Source organism: Oncorhynchus mykiss, chromosome 17, assembly GCF_013265735.2.
Source record: "Oncorhynchus mykiss isolate Arlee chromosome 17, USDA_OmykA_1.1, whole genome shotgun sequence".
Lineage (NCBI taxonomy): Eukaryota > Metazoa > Chordata > Actinopteri > Salmoniformes > Salmonidae > Oncorhynchus > Oncorhynchus mykiss.
Genome location: NC_048581.1, coordinates 53,848,743 through 53,869,424, shown reverse-complemented (window position 1 = coordinate 53,869,424; position 20,682 = coordinate 53,848,743). Strand labels below are relative to the sequence as shown.

The following is a 20,682-nucleotide window of genomic DNA, read 5'->3' as shown; positions in this document are numbered from 1 at the left end:
CCTACCGATCCTCGACTTCGGCCAACACCTCATTTGGCCGCCTTTCGTTCCAGTTCTCTGCTGCCTGTGACTGGAACGAATTGCAAAAATCGCTGAAGTTAGAGACTTTTATCTCCCTCACCATCTTCAAACATCTGCTATCTGAACAGCTAACTGATCGCTGCAGCTGTACATAGTCTATCGGTAAATAGCCCACCCAATTTTACCTACCTCATCCCCATACTGTTTATATGTATTTACTTTTCTGCACACCAGTATCTCTACCAGTACATGACCATCTGATCATTTATCACTCCAGTGTTAATCTGCAAAATTGTAATGATTCGCCTACCTCCTCATGCCTTTTGCACACAATGTATATAGACTCTCTTTTTTTTCTACTGTGTTACTGACTTGTTAGTTGTTTACTCCATGTGTTGTCTGTTCACACTGCTATGCTTTATCTTGACCAGGTCGCAGTTGTAAATGAGAACTTGTTCTCAACTAGCCTACCTGGTTAAATAAAGGTGAAATAAAAATAACAAAGTTCATAACATTAACACAATTGACAAACGTTGCTCGACTGTAAACTGGGATACATGTTTTAATAACATTGGATATTTCATTGGGCTTAATGTTGCATACAAATAAAATGTATTTATAAAGCCCTTCTTACATCTGCTGATATCTCAAAGTGCTGTACAGAAACCCAGCCTAAAACCCCAAACAGCAAGCAATACAAGTGTAGAAGCATACCTTGTGTTGTGCATGCCTGCCAACCAGGTGAGAATCACCAAAATCAATTGATACTTGATGAATCAGGTCTTCTCTGCTGCTTCATCAGCCTCCCCCTTGCCCACTCCAAGCTCCTCTTCATGGTTCCCTTCTGCAAGACACAATTGTGTGAAAATAAAGCGGAAGGAATGGGAGCCCTATTCCTTTGAAGCAGTACCGGGTGTATGCCTGAAGTTATTTTACCCTAATAAGCTTAGATGGAAATAAATATTCAAGAAGTGAACGTGTACATTAAAGTCTACTCTGTTCGAAAGCTGACATGTAACGTTAGATGTTAGCAAAGGTTTTACAAGGTCGTCACTAGCAAATTTTGCTTTATGTGAGCTTTTCTGTCTCAATGCTAATCGCAAGCTAGCGCAGCTAACGCTAGCATTTAAATGAAAGCCAGTCAGGCTGAAGAAGTTGCCTACCTTAAGTTGTTTTGCTTAAATACAAGGTTTTGGGCTAAAAACCTTAACTCAAAAACATGTCCTTTTCAGTACAGTATTTAGGTAGCTTGTCTTCCTTAAGTCAATGATAAAACAAAATAAAGACAATAGTCCAAAAATCGAGAACTACCAGGATTTTGAGCATCTCCTTTGTCTAATCTATGTATGCCTGACCCTGCATGCAAGCAACAATCTTGCTAGTATGTAAGTTAATTTACCTTGATAGTAGTGTGAGCATTGCATCTGTTTTACTTAAAGAGATTCTACGGTAATTTTGTAGACTTTTTAGTACGTAGTTCTGAAAGTAGCACTCACAAGCCTAAAGTGGTCCCCAAAAATTGAGTACTACGTCACATATGTGCATCACGTCATTGCTCACTCTCTCTCACGCTGCTGTGTGTGCATCTTGCTAACTGTCACTCAAATGGTGAGGGGCTGAATCCCATCGGCTGGAACTCAAATTGCTAGGGGGCTGGCCCAAGTGGGGGGAAATGAAGTGAAAATGGCACTGTTTCCTGTAAACATATCAGATTTTTTTGTTTGTTCTGAAATTGTATTTTTTTGCACAGGACCTGCTGTTACCATGACAACAATCTCCAAAATGTAAAGGAACAGTGACAGGAAATGAGCAAACTCCAAGGGGGCTGTCGTGCCTTTTACTGAGGAGTGACTTCTGTCTGGCCACTACCATAAAGGCCTGATTAGTGGAGTGCTGCAGAGATGGTTGTCCTACTGGAAGGTTCTCCCATCTCCATAGAGGAACTCTTGAGCTCTGTCAGAGTGACCATCAGGTTCTTGGTCACCTCCCTGACCAAGGCCCTTCTCTCTGTGACTGCTCAGTTTGGCCGGGAGGCCAGCTCTGGGAAGAGTCATGGTGGTTCCAAACTTCTTCCATTTAAGAATGATAATGACGCCAGAGGGGGTGGCTTCCATTTTTACGGGCTCCTAACCAACTGTGCTATTCTGTGTGATTTTGTATATAATATTGCTGCTACTATGACCGAAAAGAGCTTCTGGATAAGAAAGGCACGTACTCACCTCGAACTGGACTAAGTTTTTTTCTTTAAAAGAGTCTGACGCAAAGGATATACTGTTTCTCTGAGACCAGGCCCAGATTCCTGTCATTTGCATGAAGAAAATACGGAGGTACAGGGGGCGGAGATCGGGGTGCATTGTGAGACTTAGTCGGCAAGCGGGTAACCCGCCTCTACCATCCGTTCTATTGGCCAACATGCAATCCCTGGAGAATAAACTGGATGAGCTCCATTCGAGACTATCCTACCAACGGGACATTAAAAGCTGCATTATCTTATGTTTCACAGAGTCATGGCTGAACGACAACACGGATAATATACAATTGGCTGGGTTTCAGTGCATCAGTAAGACAGAACAGCTACGTCCGGCAAGACGAGGTGGTGTGTCTATTTGTCAATAACAGCTGGTGTGCAATGTCTAATATTATGGAAGTCTTGAGGTATTGCTCAACTGAGGTAGAGTACCTCATGATAGGCTGTACAGTAGACCACACTATCTATTTTTCGTAGCCATCTATTTATCAACGCAAACCGATTCTGTAAAAGGCCATAAGCAAACATAAGCAAACAATAAATTGCACATCCAGAAGCGTCGCTCCTAGTGGCCAGGGACTTAAATGCAGGCAAACTTAAATCCGTTTTACCTAATTTCCACCAGCATGTCACATGTGCAACCAGAGGAGAAAATAAACTCTAGACTACCTTTACTCCACACACAGAGACACAGACAAAGTTCTCCCTCGCCCTCCATTTGGCAAATCTTACCATAATTATATCCTCCCGATTCAAAAACTAAAGCAGGAAGTACCAGTGACACGCTCAATACGGAAGTGGTCAGATGACGCGGATGCTACGCTATAGGACTGTTTTGCTAGCACAGAGTGGAATATGTTCTGGTATTCATCCATTGGCATTGAGGAGTATAACACCTCAGTCAACAGCTTCATCAGTAAGTGCATCGACTACATCATTCCCACAGTGACCGTACCTACATATCCCAACCAGAAGCCATGTATTACAGGCAACATCCGCACCGAGCTAAAGGCTAGAGCTGCCGCTTTCAAGGAGCAGGACACTAATGCGGACGCTTATAAGAAATCCCACTATGCCCTCAGACGAACCGTAAAAAAGGCAAAGTTTCAATACAGGACTAAGATCAATCCTACAACACCGGCTCTGACGCCCGTCGGATGTGGCAGGACTTGCAAACTATTACGGACTAGAAAGGGAAACCCAGCTACGAGCTGCCCAGTGATGCGAGGCTACCTGACGGGCTAAATGCCTTTTATGCTCACTTCGAGGCAAGCAACACTGAAGCATGGATGAGATCACCACAGCTGTTCCGGATGACTGTGTGATCACGCTCTCCGTAGCTGATGTAACCATTTAAACAGGTCAACATTCACAAGGCCATGGATACAGACGGATTACCAGGATGTGTACTCAGAGCACGCACTGACCAACTGGACATTTTCAACCTCTCCCTGACCAAATCTGTAATACCTACTTGTTTCAAGCAGATAGTCCCTGTGCCAAAGAAAGTGAAGGTAACCTGCCTAAATGACTACTGTCTCGTAGCACTCACGTCGGTAGCCATGAAGTGTTTTGAAAGGCTGGTCATGGCTCACATCAACACCATCATCCCGGAAACCCTAGACCCACTCCAATTCGCATACCGCCTCAACAGGTCCACAGATGGCGCAATCTCTATTGCATTCCACAATGCCCTTTCCCACTCGGACAAAAGGAACGCCTATGTAAGAATTCTGTTCATCGACTACACCTCAGCGCTCAACACTATAGTGCCCACAAAGCTCATCACTAAGCTAAGGACCTTGGGACTAAACACCTCCCTTGCAACTGGATCCTGGACTTCCTGACGGGCCATCCCCAGGTGGTAAGGGTAGGCAACAACACATCTGCCAAGCTGATCCTTAACAAGGGGGCCCCTCAGGGCTGCATGCTTAGTACCCTCCTGTACTCCCTGTTCAACCATGACTGCTTGGCCAAGCACGACTCCAACACCATCATTAAGCTTGCTGACGACACAATGGGGGTAGGCCTGATCACGGACAACAGTGAGACAGCCTTTAGGGAGGAGGTCAGAGACCTGGCAATGTGGTGCCAGGACAAAAACCTCAATGTGAGCAAGACAAAAGAGATGATTGTGGACTACAGGAAAAGGAGGGCTGAACACACCCCCATTCACATAGATGGGATTGTAGTGGAGTAGGTCAAGAGTTTCAAGTTCCTTGGTGTCCACATCACCAACAAACTATCATGACACACCAAGGAAGAAGTGATGAGGGCACGAAAATGCATTTTCCACCTCAGGAGATTTGGCATGGGTCGCCAGATTCTCAAAAAGTTATACAGCTGCACTATTGAGAGCATCCTGACCGATTACATCGACTCTGCATCCGTAAGGCGCTAGAGAGGGTAGTGCGTACAGCCTGGTACATCATTGGACCCAAGCTTCCTGCCATCCAGGACCTATGTACTAGGCAATTTCAGAGGAAGGCCCAAAACATTTTCAAAGACTCCAGTCACCCAAGTCATAGACTGTTCTCTCTGCTTCCGCACGGCAAGCAGTACTGGAGTGCCAAGTCTAAGTCCAAAAGGCCCCTTAACAGTTTCTACCCCGAAGCCGTAAGACTCCTGAACAATTAATCAAATGGCCACCCAGGCTATTTACATTGACCCCCCCCCCCTTCATTTTTACACTGCTGCTACACGCTGTTTATTATCTATACATAGTCACTTTACTCCTACCTACATGTACAAATTACCTCAACTAACCTGTACCCCCCGCACATTGACTCAGTACCGGGACCCCCTTAATATAGCCTCATTTTTGTTATTTTATTGTGTTACTTTTTATCTTTTACTTTAGTTTATTTAGTAAATATTGTATTTATTGTATTTCTTGAACTGCACTGTTGGTTAAGGGCTTGTAGCATTTCACGGTAAGGTCTACACTTGTTGCATGTGACACATGCAATTTGATTTGATGTGAAGAAGGATGAGGCCACTGTTCTTGGGGACCTTCAATGCATTTTTTGGTAGACTTCCCCAGATCTGTGCCTCGACACAATCCTGGCTTAGAGCTCTACGGAAAATGTATTCGACCTCATGACTTGGTTTTTGCGGACGGCGGCGGGCCGTGCAGCTGGGCCAGATCTTCCGGGAAGTCATCGAACGAAGTCTAATTTTTCTGCTGCTGTAAATCCGACCAGAGGGCGAATGGAATCATATTGCAAATGTACAAAACATCCCTAATCATGACGTGGCCTTTTCTCCTAAACGGAAAAGACTTCGAAGACGACACTTGGTGAGCATAGGTTTGGCATAATGGACAGTTGGCCCCGAACAAGATGGCGTCGAGACCTCAACGCTTTTTGAGTTATGGCCATTTTTCTGGGATTAAAGGTCAAAAACGAAAATAGAGTGCTAATTTGACCGCTTCACGTCAAAGTACATGAACCTACGGTGTCAGGAAAAAAATAACCAGCCATTTATCTATGGTAATTTAAGAGAAATCGTACAATGTACAATTGGTGATGTTCATAAAAAGGTGTTTTTTCCCCAAAAAAAGTTAGATCCAGTTGCAGCGTGTTCAGACAAATCTTTTTTAAGTGTGTTTCGGAGCACTGCGAGATTTCTTTGATTTTCTGTAATTTTCTGAAATAACACACACTCATTCAACTGTGTAAATCAGTCAGTTCTTAATGTAACGACTTTAAACTCAGGATTCTGTAAAAGCCTACCCCAATGAGGATGTGTTTACTTTAAGCTTCCTGTGCCAACCGAAAGTGCCTTTAATTGGGGTCACAGTGTCTGTTTCGAAATGTTAAAAAAGTCACATCTTTCCAAAACTTCATATGTGTGACTAGGCAACTCTCATGAACTGTAAATCAGTCATTTCTCCCAACAGATGTCAAAGAAAAACCTCTCACACGCACACACATAAAGGATGGAGTGACACAGTGCGGGGCTTAAATTCAACTTAAATTAATTTTGACATCACGAAAATGACGACATTTAGAAATGTCCCAGAGTCGCAAGACTAGGTGCATTGAAACCGCCTTGGCCCATAGAGACGGACCCTAACGTTTCTGTCCGATAGCTCATTCAAGGACCCCATAGCAACGCCCGGAAAATGTGGATTTTCAACACCAATTAAGTGCATTCGCCTCAGCTAGGCCTACACATAATGTCAGAACTGGACCAGCAGCTAGAACGTAACTACGTGTTTTATAGTTTGAACAGAAGGCGCTGTCGTTCTTCCCCTGAACAAGGCAACTAACCCACTGTTCCCCGGTATGCCGTCATTGTAAATAAGAATTTGTTCTTAACCGACTTGCCTAGTTACATTTTTCTTTTAAACTTTCCAGATGCACTGTAGGCTGTGTGCGCCATTTTTTAAATGTATGTAGTTCTGTCCTTGAGCTGTTGTGGTCTATTAATGTTCTGTATTATGTTTTGTGTGGACCCCCAGGACCCAAATAAATACTAAATGTACTGATAAGTGAATGCACTTTGCATTCTGTCAACTTTGAGAAAAACAACTTAGTTGTCCCTGTTGTTCACACACGTATCAGCCTTCTCATTGGCTCAAATGTTTCCACCTGATCTCACCTGCTTTCCATCGTTGAGGGCATGTATTTCTATTGTCTTGCGGTCAGTGGAATATTTTGTCAATACATCATATAATCTTTGCCCACACTAAAGTGGAAGTGTTGTTTCTATCTTCGCCACTAAGTGGCACAACAAACCAAATTACCAATCTGACTCTTCTGTATTGTAAAACATGTGTATTTGCAACTTTTCACCACCAAGGGTCAGTGTGGTATAATTTCAACAAAAGAGTACCAAAAGGCCATTTGAGATACAGATTCCTCATTTATTTTCTTGTTCTGTTAATGCCTGTGCAAGGTTAAGAGTTACAAAATCTACTTACTATATAATGATTATATATATCCTGTGTCTATCATACCATGTTATTCATACATACAGGTAGTTTTCAACTTTATGCATATTATTTTCCATTTGAAATGTATCTATAACACTTTTAACATGTGTTTTGCTGATTAATGATCCCTCATATAATACATACAGGAACACGTACCACCAAGCAAGCAAGTCCATCTATATACTGTACAAGTCCAAAGTAGGCCTACAAGAAAACAGTGGTAAGTGTGCAATCTACTTCACCAAGTAAGAGATCCGGTCCACATGTAACAGCACAACTAACCTTGTTACATACACTGATGCTCTTTTGTCTTCATACACATAACTGTATCAATATACTGTACATACAGTATACAGGATCAACCAGTTCAGGCTCACAGAGAATGACCAAATCAAATCAGTGCATTATTCTCTTTAGTAGACTGGGTCTGGTCATGACAAGGTGTTTGCTCTTTTCTTGAGGTACCACCGCTAATCTCAAACTGGAGAGAGAGAGAGACAGAGACAGTGAGAGAAAAAGAGAGGGAGAAAGAGAGACCGAGAGAGAGAGAGAGAGAGAGAGAGAAAGAAAAAGAGGGCGAAAGGGAGAAAGAAAGATTGTAATAAGTATTCCTATCTGCAGAGTAATAAATGCTAGTCTCAGACTCCCAGCTCACAAACACCAAGCTTCCATTTGAGAGGGTTTGTTATTCTGAAAAACAAACCACAGTTCTCTCTCTATGGCTAGAACAGTAAACAAAGAGTTATCCAGTGCATCCCTTTGATCAGGTTTGTTCTGTGGCAGTTATGTGCCACATGGGGAGAGTAGAAACATCATTTATAATGATTATCAAAGTAGGGTACATGTTTCTGCTGAGTGATTCATAATCTCCACCGACAAGCACACAGTCAATACTGGTGGATGTTCAGCTGTCAATAAATCAATTAAATCAGCCCTCATCCTACATGTTGAATCCAACTTCCTACTGGTTAGTGGTCGATATTGTTCCCACAGAGACAAGGCCTCAATGTGTTTCTTTTGTCACAGCCAGCGGAAATGAAGAAGACGCTGCCGGTTTGGAGAAAAGTTAGTCTCTGACCGTTTTTTTTTTTTTTTTTTTTTTTACAGATATCCACACATTATACTATCAGTATGGACGAACAAGGAGTTACAGAATATAGATATGCCTTCAGTAGCAGGATTTTCAGAAACACGAACCCCCTAAAACATTTAGCCAGTTATTTTCCAGGCTCCACATTTTAGCCTTCTAGGACAGCCATATGCGTGGATGCACATATGTGTCCTATATAGGGCTATGCTGCAGCCAGCTCAGTCAGTTCCATACTACAGTTCCTGGGCTCTGTCTGGGACTGCTGCAGCCTGCTCAGCCAGGCTACATGTTACCCTGTTTGTCTGAGGACGAAGAGGAAGTGGAGGGGGATGGGGATGGTGCCTTGGGGAACACCCTGTCTGTGGGGGTGATAGAGGCTGGACTACCCATGCCTGAGGAGCTGGAACTACTGGACCTGTGCTGCCCCTGTCCATGGCCATGTCCCGGGTGGATGGGGGCAGGCCGGAGTGGTCTGATCGGCGGTGGCCTCAGGGGGGCGATGGGCCTCCGTGCAGTCGGTTTGAAGGTGCTCATGGTCTCGGAGGACGAGGAACAGCTGCTACGGCGTAGGGCAGCGTCAGGGTCCCGGATGGCCATGGTGTTAGTGTGGAGGGGGCTGCCGGGGGGCTCAGAGGGTGGTCTGGACCCGGAGGAGGAGGGTTGCTGCTGCTTCAGGGGCTCCAAGGTGTCCAGGACCACATCGGGAGCGTGCTTGGCCACGTTCTGACGCTCCAGCTCACGTAGCTCATGCAGGGCGGTGTTCATGGTCTTTTCTATGTCCTGTAACACACACAGTTTCACTAAATATTGATATTATGCAACATCTTGGCTGTCCATCGTAGTGTAGTGTATTAGACACCATTAAAAAAAAAATACAAAAAGGAATGGCCCATTCAGACATCTGCTGACGTATTGTTAATTCTCAAACAAAACACTGACGTACCAACTCTTCAGAATAAAAACTAAACGGTTTTCTTATTGAAAGCAGGGATAAATGGACAAATTAACACCTCACAAACGGTTCCAATATTCTCTCTCTAATGAAGCACACAAAGGGAGCCATATTTAAATGGGGAGATAGCAGCAGCTAACAGACTGAACAGTAATTAGGAAATGAGAAACACGGGTCAAAGAATGAGCCTCTCTCTCAGATATCCTTCCCGCTGCTGCCTTTGACTTTGTTCTTCTGTGTCCTCCCTAGGATCCATAGAATGTACTGGACACATTCTGAGAATACATCTCTCTCTCTGTCTCTCTGTCTCTCTGTCTGTCTGTCTGTCTGTCTGTCTGTCTGTCTGTCTGTCTGTCTGTCTGTCTGTCTGTCTGTCTGTCTGTCTGTCTGTCTGTCTGGCTCTCCCTAAGAGTCTGTATGCCTCTCTCTGTCTCTGAACCACAGACAGGAGAATATCCTCATTAGCTTTCCACTGAACAACTCTAAACCTGGCTGCCTTGGCAGGAAATAGGTCAAATGAAAAGAACAGCCGCTATGTATTATGAATAATAAAGGGACGTTTGGTCTTGCCTGACTTCACCCACTGAATCAGTTGCTTTTAGCTAGCCCCCGTTATATTTGTTAAATTGTCAAGTCTTTATTGCAGTGATTAGAGTCTCACTTCTGCATACCCTGAAAAAGGCCCTTTAGCCAAAACGTTGGTTAAATTAATCCACAAGCAAGGAGCAACATTCTTTCTTCAATAGGTTAGTTTATCATCCGTTAGTCAGCACCTCACCTTTTGGCTGTTGTGAGTTATTTATTGCTTTACTTTATAGACTCTCACCTCTGCCAGGGCCTCAGCCTCCAGTGATTTGTGGTCACCAAGGCTACCATGGCGGGTGGAGCCGGTGGATGGTCTGAGGACGGAGCCATCGGGGAAGCACTTCCTGTCTGGGTGGTTGATACTTCCAGCGCTGCCAAACGTGCTGAGATGGTGCTTCTCTGGACTGTCCATGCGGCCCCTGCTGACGGACATCTTGTGAGGGCTGCAGGGGCGAGGTATGACCCTAGGGGGCATGTCCATACCTCTGGTGGGGCTGTGGGTGTCGGCTGTGCTCCTGCGGTGAGGGATAGCAGCACCATCTGAACGAACCCTCACCCTGTTGAGCCACAACACACAGAGCAGACAGACAATCAGGACAGCATCATAGCAACGACAGGACTAGACAGAGTTTAGGCATGGTGCAGATATAAAATATAGTTAATTCAATAAAACTACACTAAATGAACCATTATTATATAGACTCCTCATGGAGGGAAAACATTTAATCCTGCATGTGTCAAGAAAACCTCTATTAAATCTGCATTTCTTCAGATTCTGTGAACGGTGAGGATGAATCAATCAAGTCAAATTTAATGCTACCTTCCCAAAGCAGCTCCATAGCGGTGATCAGGGGTATGCTGTGTGTGTTCGCAGGGGGAGCTGCGGTCATGGTCTTGGTTCATGGATGAGGTCTTGTCTCTGTCCTCCTGGTGGGGTCCACTACTGGCTTCACTCTCAGGCTTCCCACTCAGACTGTCTGAGAATGCATCGTCCCTGAGGTAAAGGAGAGACAGAGAGGAGGACACAGGGTTTATTCAAATGATCAGGACTTTGCTGGACACCCTTACACCAAAGACTTTCCTCAACTAACATCTCAACAAACACAATAAAAGGTCCTTCAGAATCATAATCTAACTCATAATGAATGTCAATGTCATCTGCTGCCAGATGACTTCAAGGCATCGTTAACAAGCACAACACCCATTCCCTGGTTACCCTGGGCCCCCTTGTGACGTGAATCGATAGGCCTGAGGATCAGCTGGAGATGAGTGTGTATGCATCTCAAATGGCACCCTATTCTTTTTAGTGCACTACTTTTGACCAGGGCTTGGAACAGAAGTAGTGCACTAAAAAGGCAATAGGTTGCCATTTGGGATACATCCTGTTTCTTCTCCCTAATTAGGGTGTAATTTTGCCGTCTCACAGTGATGGATGGTGATTGGCTGTCGGGCAGAGTTCTGGAAGGATAAATGACCAGTTATAGAGTGACCTTAACGTTCCATCTTTGTCATGAGTAGGTGTTGCCTCCGGAGAATGAGGAGAGGCTCTTATACTTATTATAAAAACAAAAAAATGTTTTAAGTGAGAGGTAGGCATTGGTCTGAAGCTGAAAAAAATAAAATTCACGAGCACCACAATGCCTACTCCACCCATGCTCTACCAAGGTTTTCCAGCAGATATTTTTGACATGTTACAGTATGGTCTATTCTACTTCAAACAATGTGTCTGCAGGTTGCTTAGGATTCAAACCTTCTCAAACAGCCTAAATCATACTCTACGAGGAGGTGCTCGCACAATAATGTGACGTGTACCATATGCAAGTTAACGTATTGGATTCTTCACACACCACACACTAATCCCATTCCACTAGCTTTTTAAACGTTTTAAATGATTTGAAAACAAGCTTTTCTTTTATACTTAAAAGACCATCATGCCAGATTGAGCGAGCTGTTAAGGCTTGTAGTAATGTAGTGCCTGCCTGTATTTCCTTAAAACCTTTTTATTTAGTAATGCATGTCGTTGAGAATTTTGTTTTATTTCGTATAATCTTTTTGGGGGTCAGTAGGTGCCCAACATAACACCAGGTGGTGGTGTGTTGGACACGGTCACTCATACCTAGAGGTCCATAGAGCCTGTCCGCCTGATTTCTGATAACCGTTATCTTATCTGTGTAATACTGACATCTTGTTTTGCAAACATGGTGGTTTTCTCAATTGCTGTGCTGATCAATGGGCAGTTTATTACCTCTGTCAAATTCTCAGTCTCTCAAAGTACTTCATTATGACAGAGGTGAGTTCTACGGGGCGATAGTCATTTAGTTCAGTTACCTTCGCTTTTTTTGGGTACAGGAACAATGGTGGCTCTCTTGAAGCATGTGGGAACAGCAGACTGGGATAGGGAAAGATTGAATATGTTCGTAAACACACCAGCCAGCTGATCAGCGCACGCTCTGAGGATGTGGCTAGGGATGCCGTCTGGCCCGGCAGCCTTGCGAGGGTTAACACGTTTAAATATCTTACTCACATCAGCCACGGAGAAGGAGAGCCAACAGTCCTTGGTAGCAGGCCGCGTCAACGGCACTATGTTATCCTCAAAGCAAGCAAAGAGCAAAGAAGCAAAACGTCAGTGTCCGCGACGTGGCTGGTTTTCCTTTTGTAGTCCGTGATTGTCTGTAAACCCTGCCACATACGCCTCGTGTCTGAGCCGTTGAATTGCGACTCTACTTTGTCTCTATACTGACGTTGTGCCTGTTTGGTTGCCTTGCAGAGGGAATGACTACTCTGTTTGTATTCTGCCATATTCCCAGTCACCTTGCCATGTTTAAATGCGGTCGTTCACGCTTTCAGTTTTGCGCCAATGCTGCCATCTATCCAGGGTTTCTGTTTAGGGTAGGTTTTGATAGTCACAGTGGGCACAACATCTCCTATACACTCCCTGATAAAATCAGTTACCGTTTTGGTATATTTGTCAATATTATTCTCGGAAGCTACCCGGAACATATCCCAGTCTGCATGATCAAAACAATCAATCAAAAACAATGAAGCGTTGATTCCGATTGGTCGGACCAGCGTTGAATAGTCCTTAGCACGTGTACTTCCCGTTTGAGTTTCTGCTTATAGAAAGGGAGGAGCAAAATGGAGTCGTGGTCAGATTTGCCAAAAGGAGGGCAGGGGAGTGCCTTGTATGCATCCCGGAAGTTGGAGTAACAGTGCTCTAGTGTTTTAGCAGCGTGAGTACTACAGTCGATATGCTGATAGAATTTAGGCAGCCTTTTCTTCAAATTTGCTTTGTTAAAATCAATAAATGCAGCCTCAGGATATGTGGTTTCCAGTTTGCATAAAGTCCAGTGACGTTCTTTGAGGGGCAGTCGTGGTATCGGCTTGAGGGGGGATATACAAGGCTGTGACTATAATCGAAGAGAATTCTCTTGAGCGATAATACGGTCGGCATTTGATCGTGAGGTATTCTAGGTCGGGTGAACAAAAGGACTTGAGTTCCTGTATGTTATCACAATTACACCATGAGTCATTCATCATGAAACATACACCCCCGCCCTTCTTCTTCCCGGAGAGATGTTTATTCCTGTTGGCGCAATGAACTGAGAATCCAGATGGCTGGACCAACTCAGACAATATATCCCGACTCCGACAGTAACAGACTAATGCCCTTTGGGCACAGTTCATCTGTTAACTGTTATTGACCAAATACAGCTGGTGGATGGGACAGTGCACATGGACTCACATAACCTGGAGGACCACAGTGTCCTGGTGCAGAGTCTGTCTCTGGTCGACTCAGAATTACAATATATGTTTTTATCCTAAACAAAAGCGTGTAGCATTGGAGTAGTTGGTAGCATTCGAGCACTTAAATAGAAATGTGACATATGAAGTGCTCATTCTGTACTTACATGTCCTGCACCACGATATACTGATGTGGGATGAGTCCATCCACTCCGTTGTGTCGTCCCTCCCACCAGTCATCAGAGGCTCTCAGGTACAACAGCAGGGATGCCCCCTTCTTAAAGGAAAGCTCTCTGGGAGTTCGCCCCACGTAGTCGAACTTAGCAATGGCCTCGATTTGCTCCAGTTCATCATCACTGGTGGGAGGTCCTGTACCATTGTCCACTTCATCAATGGCACCTGGCTCACTATGGGGACTGTCACTGAATGGTGTGGGAGAGAGATGGAGAAAAAAAAAATGCATACATTGATTCATAGATTTGGATAATGATAAAGAACGACACAGTGTAGTGCTTTGGGCTAAACTACAACAACAAGACGGTCAAGTCTTTTGAAATGCAGAACTGGATCCAGTGACCTTACGTCCTTTTCTCCATTGGTTATTCTCCATCCTCTCTCCCATCCAATCAGAACCAAGGCGCATAATAATATGACATCACTAACCAGTACTCCTCTCCTCCAGCCATGCACTTCTCATAGACTGGTCCGTCCAGCTCACGGTGACTCGGGAAGATGACCTCGTTGTGGATGATGATGGTCTTGATGACCTCATTAACGTGCGTCTGGCAGGCCACAGGATCATGGTCATCAGGTATGGGCATCAGAGTCGGGCCGAAGCAGGTAGCCAGGTTATAGGGATCCATCATGTTCTCATCACTGTATTGGGATAGACTGTAGAGAAACAATGGGGATTTAACAAACAAAACAATTATCCATAATATAGTATGGGTATATTTATTGGGTTTGTTCATAAACACATGTTTTTATAATGACAACACTTTGACTGAACATTTTTTCTTTTTTATACGGTTTATTTTCATTTTTCCTCATTTAATGAGGACTGCCCTCCTCTTTCTCCCTAAAACATATAACATTATTATGGTGATCAAATCACCTGTTATTTGTCACATGCGCCGAATACAACAGGTTACACCTTACAGTAAAATGCTTACTTACAAGCCCTTAACCAACCATGTAGTTTCAAGAAAATACCCCCCAAAAAAGTGATAAAAATAACAAATAATTCAAGAGCAGCAGTAAAATAACAATAGTGGGGATATATACAGGGGTTACAGGTACAGAGTCAATGTGCGGGGGCACCAATGTTGAGGTAATACGTACATGTAGGTAGAGTTTTTAAAGTGACTATGCATAGATAATAGCAGCAGCGTAGAGGGGGGGGGGGCAATGCAAATAGTCTGGGAAGCCATTTGAGTAGATGTTCAGGAGTCTTATGGCTTGGGAGTAGAAGCTGTTTAGAAGCCTCTTGGACCTAGACTTGGCACTCCGGTACCACTTGCCGTGCGGTAAGAGGTCCTGGATGGCAGGAAGCTTGACCCCCGTGATGTACTGGGCCATATGCACTACCCTCCGTAGTGCCTCGCAGTTGGAGGCTGAGCTGTTGCCATACCAGGCAGTGATACAACCTGTCCGGATGCTCTCGATGGTGCAGCTGCAAAACCATTTGAGGATCTGAGGACCCATGCCAAATCTTTTCAGTCTCCTGAGGGGCTCCTGTGTTAAGGAACAGCATGGCAGATGTGTTGTTACCTACCCTTACCACCTGGGGGGGCGGCCCCATCAGGAAGTCCAAGATCCAGTTGCAGAGGGAGGTGTTTAGTCCCAGGGTCCTTAGCTTAGTGATGAGCTTTGTGGGCACTATGGTGTTGAGCGCTGAGGTGTAGTCAATCAATAGCATTCTCACATAGGTGCTCCTTTTGTCCAGGTGTGAAAGGGCAGTGTGGAGTGCAATAGAGATTGCATCATCTGTGGATCTGTTGGGGCGGTATGCAAATTGGAGTGGGTCTAGGGTTTCTGGGACAATGGTGTTGATCTGAGCATTGACCAGCCTTTCAAAGCACTTCATGGCTACAGACGTGAGTGCTACAGGTCAGTAGTAATTTAGGCAGGTTACCTTAGTGTTCTTGGGGACACAGGGACTATGGTGGTCTGCTTGAAACATGTTGGTATTACAGACTCGGACAGGGAGAGGTTGAAAATGTCAGTGAAGACACTTGCCAGTTGGTCAGCGCATGCTCGGAGTACACTTCCTGGTAATCAGTCTGGCCCTGCAGCCTTGTGAATGTTGACCTGTTTAAAAGGTCTTACTCACATCGACTGCGGAGAACGTGATCACACAGTCGTCTGGAACATTTGATGCTCTCATGCATGTTTCAGTGTTACTTGTCTCGAAGCGAGCATAGAAGTAATTTAGCTCGACTGGTAGGCTTGTGTCACATCAGGCGAGCAAATCCTCGAGACTTCCTTAGATATCGTGCACCAGTTGTTGTTTACAAATATACATAGGCCGCCGCCCCGTGTCTTACCAGAGGCTGCTGTTCTATCCTGCCGATATAGTGTATAACCCGCCAGCTGTATGTTATTAATGTTGTCATTCAGCCACGACTCATGAAACATAAGATAGTACAGTTTTTAATGTCCCGTTGGTAGGATATACATGCTTTCAGTTCGTCCCATTCATTTTTCAGCAATTGAATGTTGGCTAACAGTACGGATGGCAAAGGCAGATTAGCCACTGGTCGCCTGATCCTCACAAGGCATCCCGATCTCTTTCTGCAAAATCTCTGTCTCTTTTTCCAGGATGAGGGCCTGTTTGTGTTTGGAGTATATCCTTCTCGTCTGACTCATTAAAGAAAAATTATGCGTCCAATTCGAGAAGCGTAATCGCTGTTCTAATGTCTAGAAGCTCTTTTCGGTCATAAGAGACGGTAGCAGCAACATTATGTAGAAAATAAGTTACAAACAATGTGAAAAAACTAACAAAATAGCATGGTTGGTTAAGAGCCAATAAAACGGCAGCCATCCTCTCTGGCTCCATCACCGTTGTAACTTACTGGTTGATATATAGACTTAGCAACTGATATATGGACTTACTGGTTGATATATAGACTTAGCAACTGATATATGGACTTACTGGTTGAGGAATGCAAACAGGTATCTCATGACGATGATGACGGGGCGAGAAAGAGTTACAACGATCTGCTGAAGGTGATGAGCTCTCTCTGCACCAGAGTCTAGTTCTGAGAAAGACAGGGAGAGGGGCATATCTACTTTACTATAGTAAACATATTTACTATATCAATCCAAACAATTATTAATAATAAAAAATAAAAAATTCTAAATCCCGCATCCGCCCCAGTGGAGTACACTAGTCCAGTCCTTACTGATGGTTGCTATGAGGTCATTGTACATCAGCAGTACAATGGTAATACTTACTGATGGTAGACATGAGGTCGAGGAAGCGTTCTTTGGGGAACAGTGGGGTCTCCAACCCCCTGAAGTACAGCTTCAGAACCCCTGCCACCGCCATGATGTCATGGTCACTCTGATCATCCACCAATGGGTCCTCACCTAGAGGCATCACACAAGCTGTCACAAGCTGTCTTGCTGGATATTCAACTGTGACTTTTTTTCATCTATATAACCCAAGTCATGCTTGTGTGAAAAAGTTAATCTCTGCTTAGTAAACCGAATGTTTTGTTAAAGAAATGCATTAAGCTTGTAAAAACACTTGTCAGCCGTCATGTAATACAATATAACACCTCATTAACTAGTCTTAGGAAAATGTCTCGGCTTTCTCTATAGATAGATATTAGATAGTCCACGACACACATTAGCTAGCCAACAAAAAGAACAAAGATAAATTTGTATATTTGTCAGTACAGTATTTTCGCCCAACTAGCATTTCTGTTCAGAATGTGGTAGCTACCGCTGCTATACATCTAAACTAGCTTTTCATGTCCGTTACAGTGTCACGCATGACATATGTGCTGTCTATGTATCCATCTGCACTTTATGGTCCTAGAGGGAGGGGCTGTGGCATTCCGAGGCAGACTAAACGCAATAAAAAAACGATCAAGCAGGATATGGGGCCTCGCTCGGACCGACCTCTCTCAAATGAATTTTTTATATCGTTGACTTCGACCTGTGAGCCGGGAATCCTGAATATGCCCTGCTGCTGAAGGCCTGTTGGAGCAGAGAAACCCAAGTCAGCACTTAGATGGAAACAAATCTGGCAACACAGACACATAGACAGAGACACAAAGACAGAGACACACACAAACACACAACTAAATGGAAACATTTATATTCACCAAAAAAGTGTAATATGTCCATAGCCTAAACAACCATTAGTAACATAATCTCAGTCTGTCCACTACATGCTAGTTTCCATATTCAAAATTACAAGATGAGAAACTACATCACAGAGATCCAAAATGGAGCATTTACTGTAGTATATTCAAATCTATGGACTACATACAGTATCTATCAATTCATTACTGTGTTCCTCTTACCATATAGATTGATGTAGCGTACACAGCTCTCAACCACCACTGGTATGGCCTGCCCTGAGTCCTAACAGAGAGGCATACAGGGGTGTAGAGAGAGGTAAGGTGACTCGCCACAGGTTATGAGTGTGAACACAGCACATTAATACATTCATTATCTGACTGTGCACAGACAATGACTAATGTACAATGAGCATACAAAACATTAAGAACACCTTCCTTGTATTGAGTTGGAACCCCCCATTTTGCCATCAGAACAGCCTCAGTTCGTCAGGACAGGGGTAGGGGTGCGTTGTGTCAAGTTGGCTGGATACGGGAAACTGTTGAGCGTGAAAAACCCAGCAGCGATGCAGTTCTTGACACAAACCTGTGCGCCTGGCATGTACTACCATACCCCATTCAAAGGGACTTACATTTTTTGTCTTGCCCATTCACCCTCAAATATCACGCATACACAATCCATGTCTCAATTGTCTCAAGGCTTAAAAATCCTTCTTTAACCTTTCTCCTCCGCTTCATCTAAACTGATCGAAGTGGATTTAACAAGTGACATCAATATGGGATCATAGCCTTTACCTGGATTCACCTGGTCAGTCTAATGGAAAGAGCAGGTGTTCTTAATGTTTTGTACACTCCGTGTGTAATCATGACAAACATAAGTACATCAACTGAATAAAAATCGATAGTCTATCATCATCGTGTTCTATTTAATTATGTGTAAAATGAGTTATTATTTTATTAACTGCATGAATAATTACCAGGGATAAGTACATTATCATATAACCATTACATAAGGTAATTTACATTATTTAAATATTAGCTGAAAGACTTTCAACTGACTGAACATTCATATATGGTCTGCAGAGGCAATAGGAGATTGTGGTGTTCTTCCCATACCCCCCGTTTTCTCACAAGGTTACCAATATAGTCATATACATACTATATATATTCATATATTAAGTGCCTAGTGAAAGTCTACACACCCCTTGCAGTCTTCAAATTTTGCTGCCTTAAATTTCAATCGAAAAAGGAATTAAATTAGATGCTATTTTCTACAGCTCTACACAACCTACTCCACATTTTCTAAGTGAAAGAAAATTCTAGAACATTTTCCTAATTAATAAAACCTCTCCTTTTTAGATTTAATTTTAAGGCAGAAAAATGTGAAGACTGTACAAGTTGTGTGTGTAGACTTTCACGAGTGACTGTACATCATTCATTGGTTATCAGATGACAAAGGACAGAGTTACCAGGCAGGCAGAGAGATGTTGGTTAGTTAGTTTACACATTAAACCCAAACCCATTTACCCCTAGCCTGATTCTTAGATCTGTTGATGCCGTCTTGCCAACTCATATCGGCATTGGCAGACAGCACAAACAGATCTGGAACCAGGCTACTGATGAACGTCAGAATACCTGGCTGCGGGCGCGGGCATTCCGTCTTCCCCTGGAGCAGGCAGAAAACAGTGGCAGCAGCAGGATGAACAGAACAGAGAGGAAGAGAGGCAAGAAGAACCACAACAGGATTAGAGAAGCACAGGGGAAAAGTGCGTCCAGAGAGAGGTCAGAGTTCAAGCCTGAGAGAAAAGCCCGAATGCTGTGGAGATGGGGCGAGGTAGAGGACGGGGGAGACCCAAGCTTGGGGAGGCCATGTGGGATGAGGGTGGGTGGCTATGGTGGAGAATAGGGGGGGGTTGTAGGATGCTGGGACTGTGGCTCAGTTTTTACAACAAGGTTGACTGGGACAATTCGATTGATTATGAGGAGACGCTAGGAGGCAAGGCCATAGAACCATGACAGTCTGACACTAACAGCCCCACGGGCCTCCACTGCTGTGCCGTACACACTCTTTCTGTCTGTGCTAGTGTTGGATCCTGGCTTACACAGAGGATATATGACCTTGTGTGTTTATTTTCATAGCCTGACATGCTTAGTGCTGGGCCAAATGGCCATTCGCCAAAATGTGTTTAACATCTAGAGGCCAGAGTTCAAGTGCTAAAACATGGGCAAGAACGTCAAAACCAAACCTTATATGACCAGAGTCTGTCTACGTTCTGTACTTAAACAACCTCAAAAGCCAAGATTTGTAGAATTGAGTACTCTTCTCCAGACCAGAGAGACAAACACTACCTTTCCCAACTGTCAAGCCAATGGACTGTCCAGTCCAAGAATTCCCTATAGGATTGAATAGAGGGGTCTCGGCATTGAGTCAATTTATTTAGACAGCGGTTGTGCCCAGCACAGGGCTATGAAGGAAGGGCAAGTCAGTGAGCTGTGCTGAAGTGAGACAGAAAAGCAGTCAAAGACAGGACAGGGAGGTAGAACCCCCAGAACTGTTAGTAAAGACAGCTTACACACAGAGAGACCACATGGGGGCCAAATAAGGGGCAGTCAGTACCTTGATGAAGGCCTCCATATTGCCATTAAAGAGTTTATGATTAAAAATGGAGCGAGGTCTAGGCTTCCGCATTCTCCCGGGTTTAGGGGGAAGAGTGGGGGGCCTGATGGTGAAGGAGGTTAAGGAGAGGGGGGGGGGGGGGGGGGGCAGATACACATAAACTACGATAAAACAATAAG

The 20,682-nt window shown here is 44.1% G+C and overlaps 1 protein-coding gene across 5 annotated transcripts in view; it reads right to left on the bottom strand.

Annotated features, from left to right (window-relative positions):
• Positions 1-8,288: 8,288 nt before the first annotated feature.
• LOC110493210 (SLIT-ROBO Rho GTPase-activating protein 3) overlaps positions 8,289-20,682 on the bottom strand; it is a 67,119-nt gene continuing 54,725 nt past the window's right edge. Inside the window, exons 12-21 of one of the 5 annotated variants that reach the window (XM_036950127.1) lie at positions 20,504-20,606; positions 18,112-18,172; positions 17,705-17,782; positions 17,033-17,167; positions 16,731-16,863; positions 14,240-14,467; positions 13,744-13,998; positions 10,656-10,829; positions 10,077-10,392; positions 8,289-9,078 (exon numbers count right to left, since the gene is read on the bottom strand). In XM_036950127.1, the coding sequence (XP_036806022.1) occupies positions 8,581-9,078; positions 10,077-10,392; positions 10,656-10,829; positions 13,744-13,998; positions 14,240-14,467; positions 16,731-16,863; positions 17,033-17,167; positions 17,705-17,782; positions 18,112-18,172; positions 20,504-20,606 (1,981 nt within the window). In that variant the 3' untranslated portion in view covers positions 8,289-8,580. Of the gene's footprint in view, positions 9,079-10,076; positions 10,393-10,655; positions 10,830-13,743; positions 13,999-14,239; positions 14,468-16,730; positions 16,864-17,032; positions 17,168-17,704; positions 17,783-18,111; positions 18,173-19,521; positions 20,607-20,682 lie in introns of those variants that run through there. The other 4 variants (XM_036950128.1, XM_036950129.1, XM_036950130.1 and 1 more) reach the window with 4 other exon arrangements.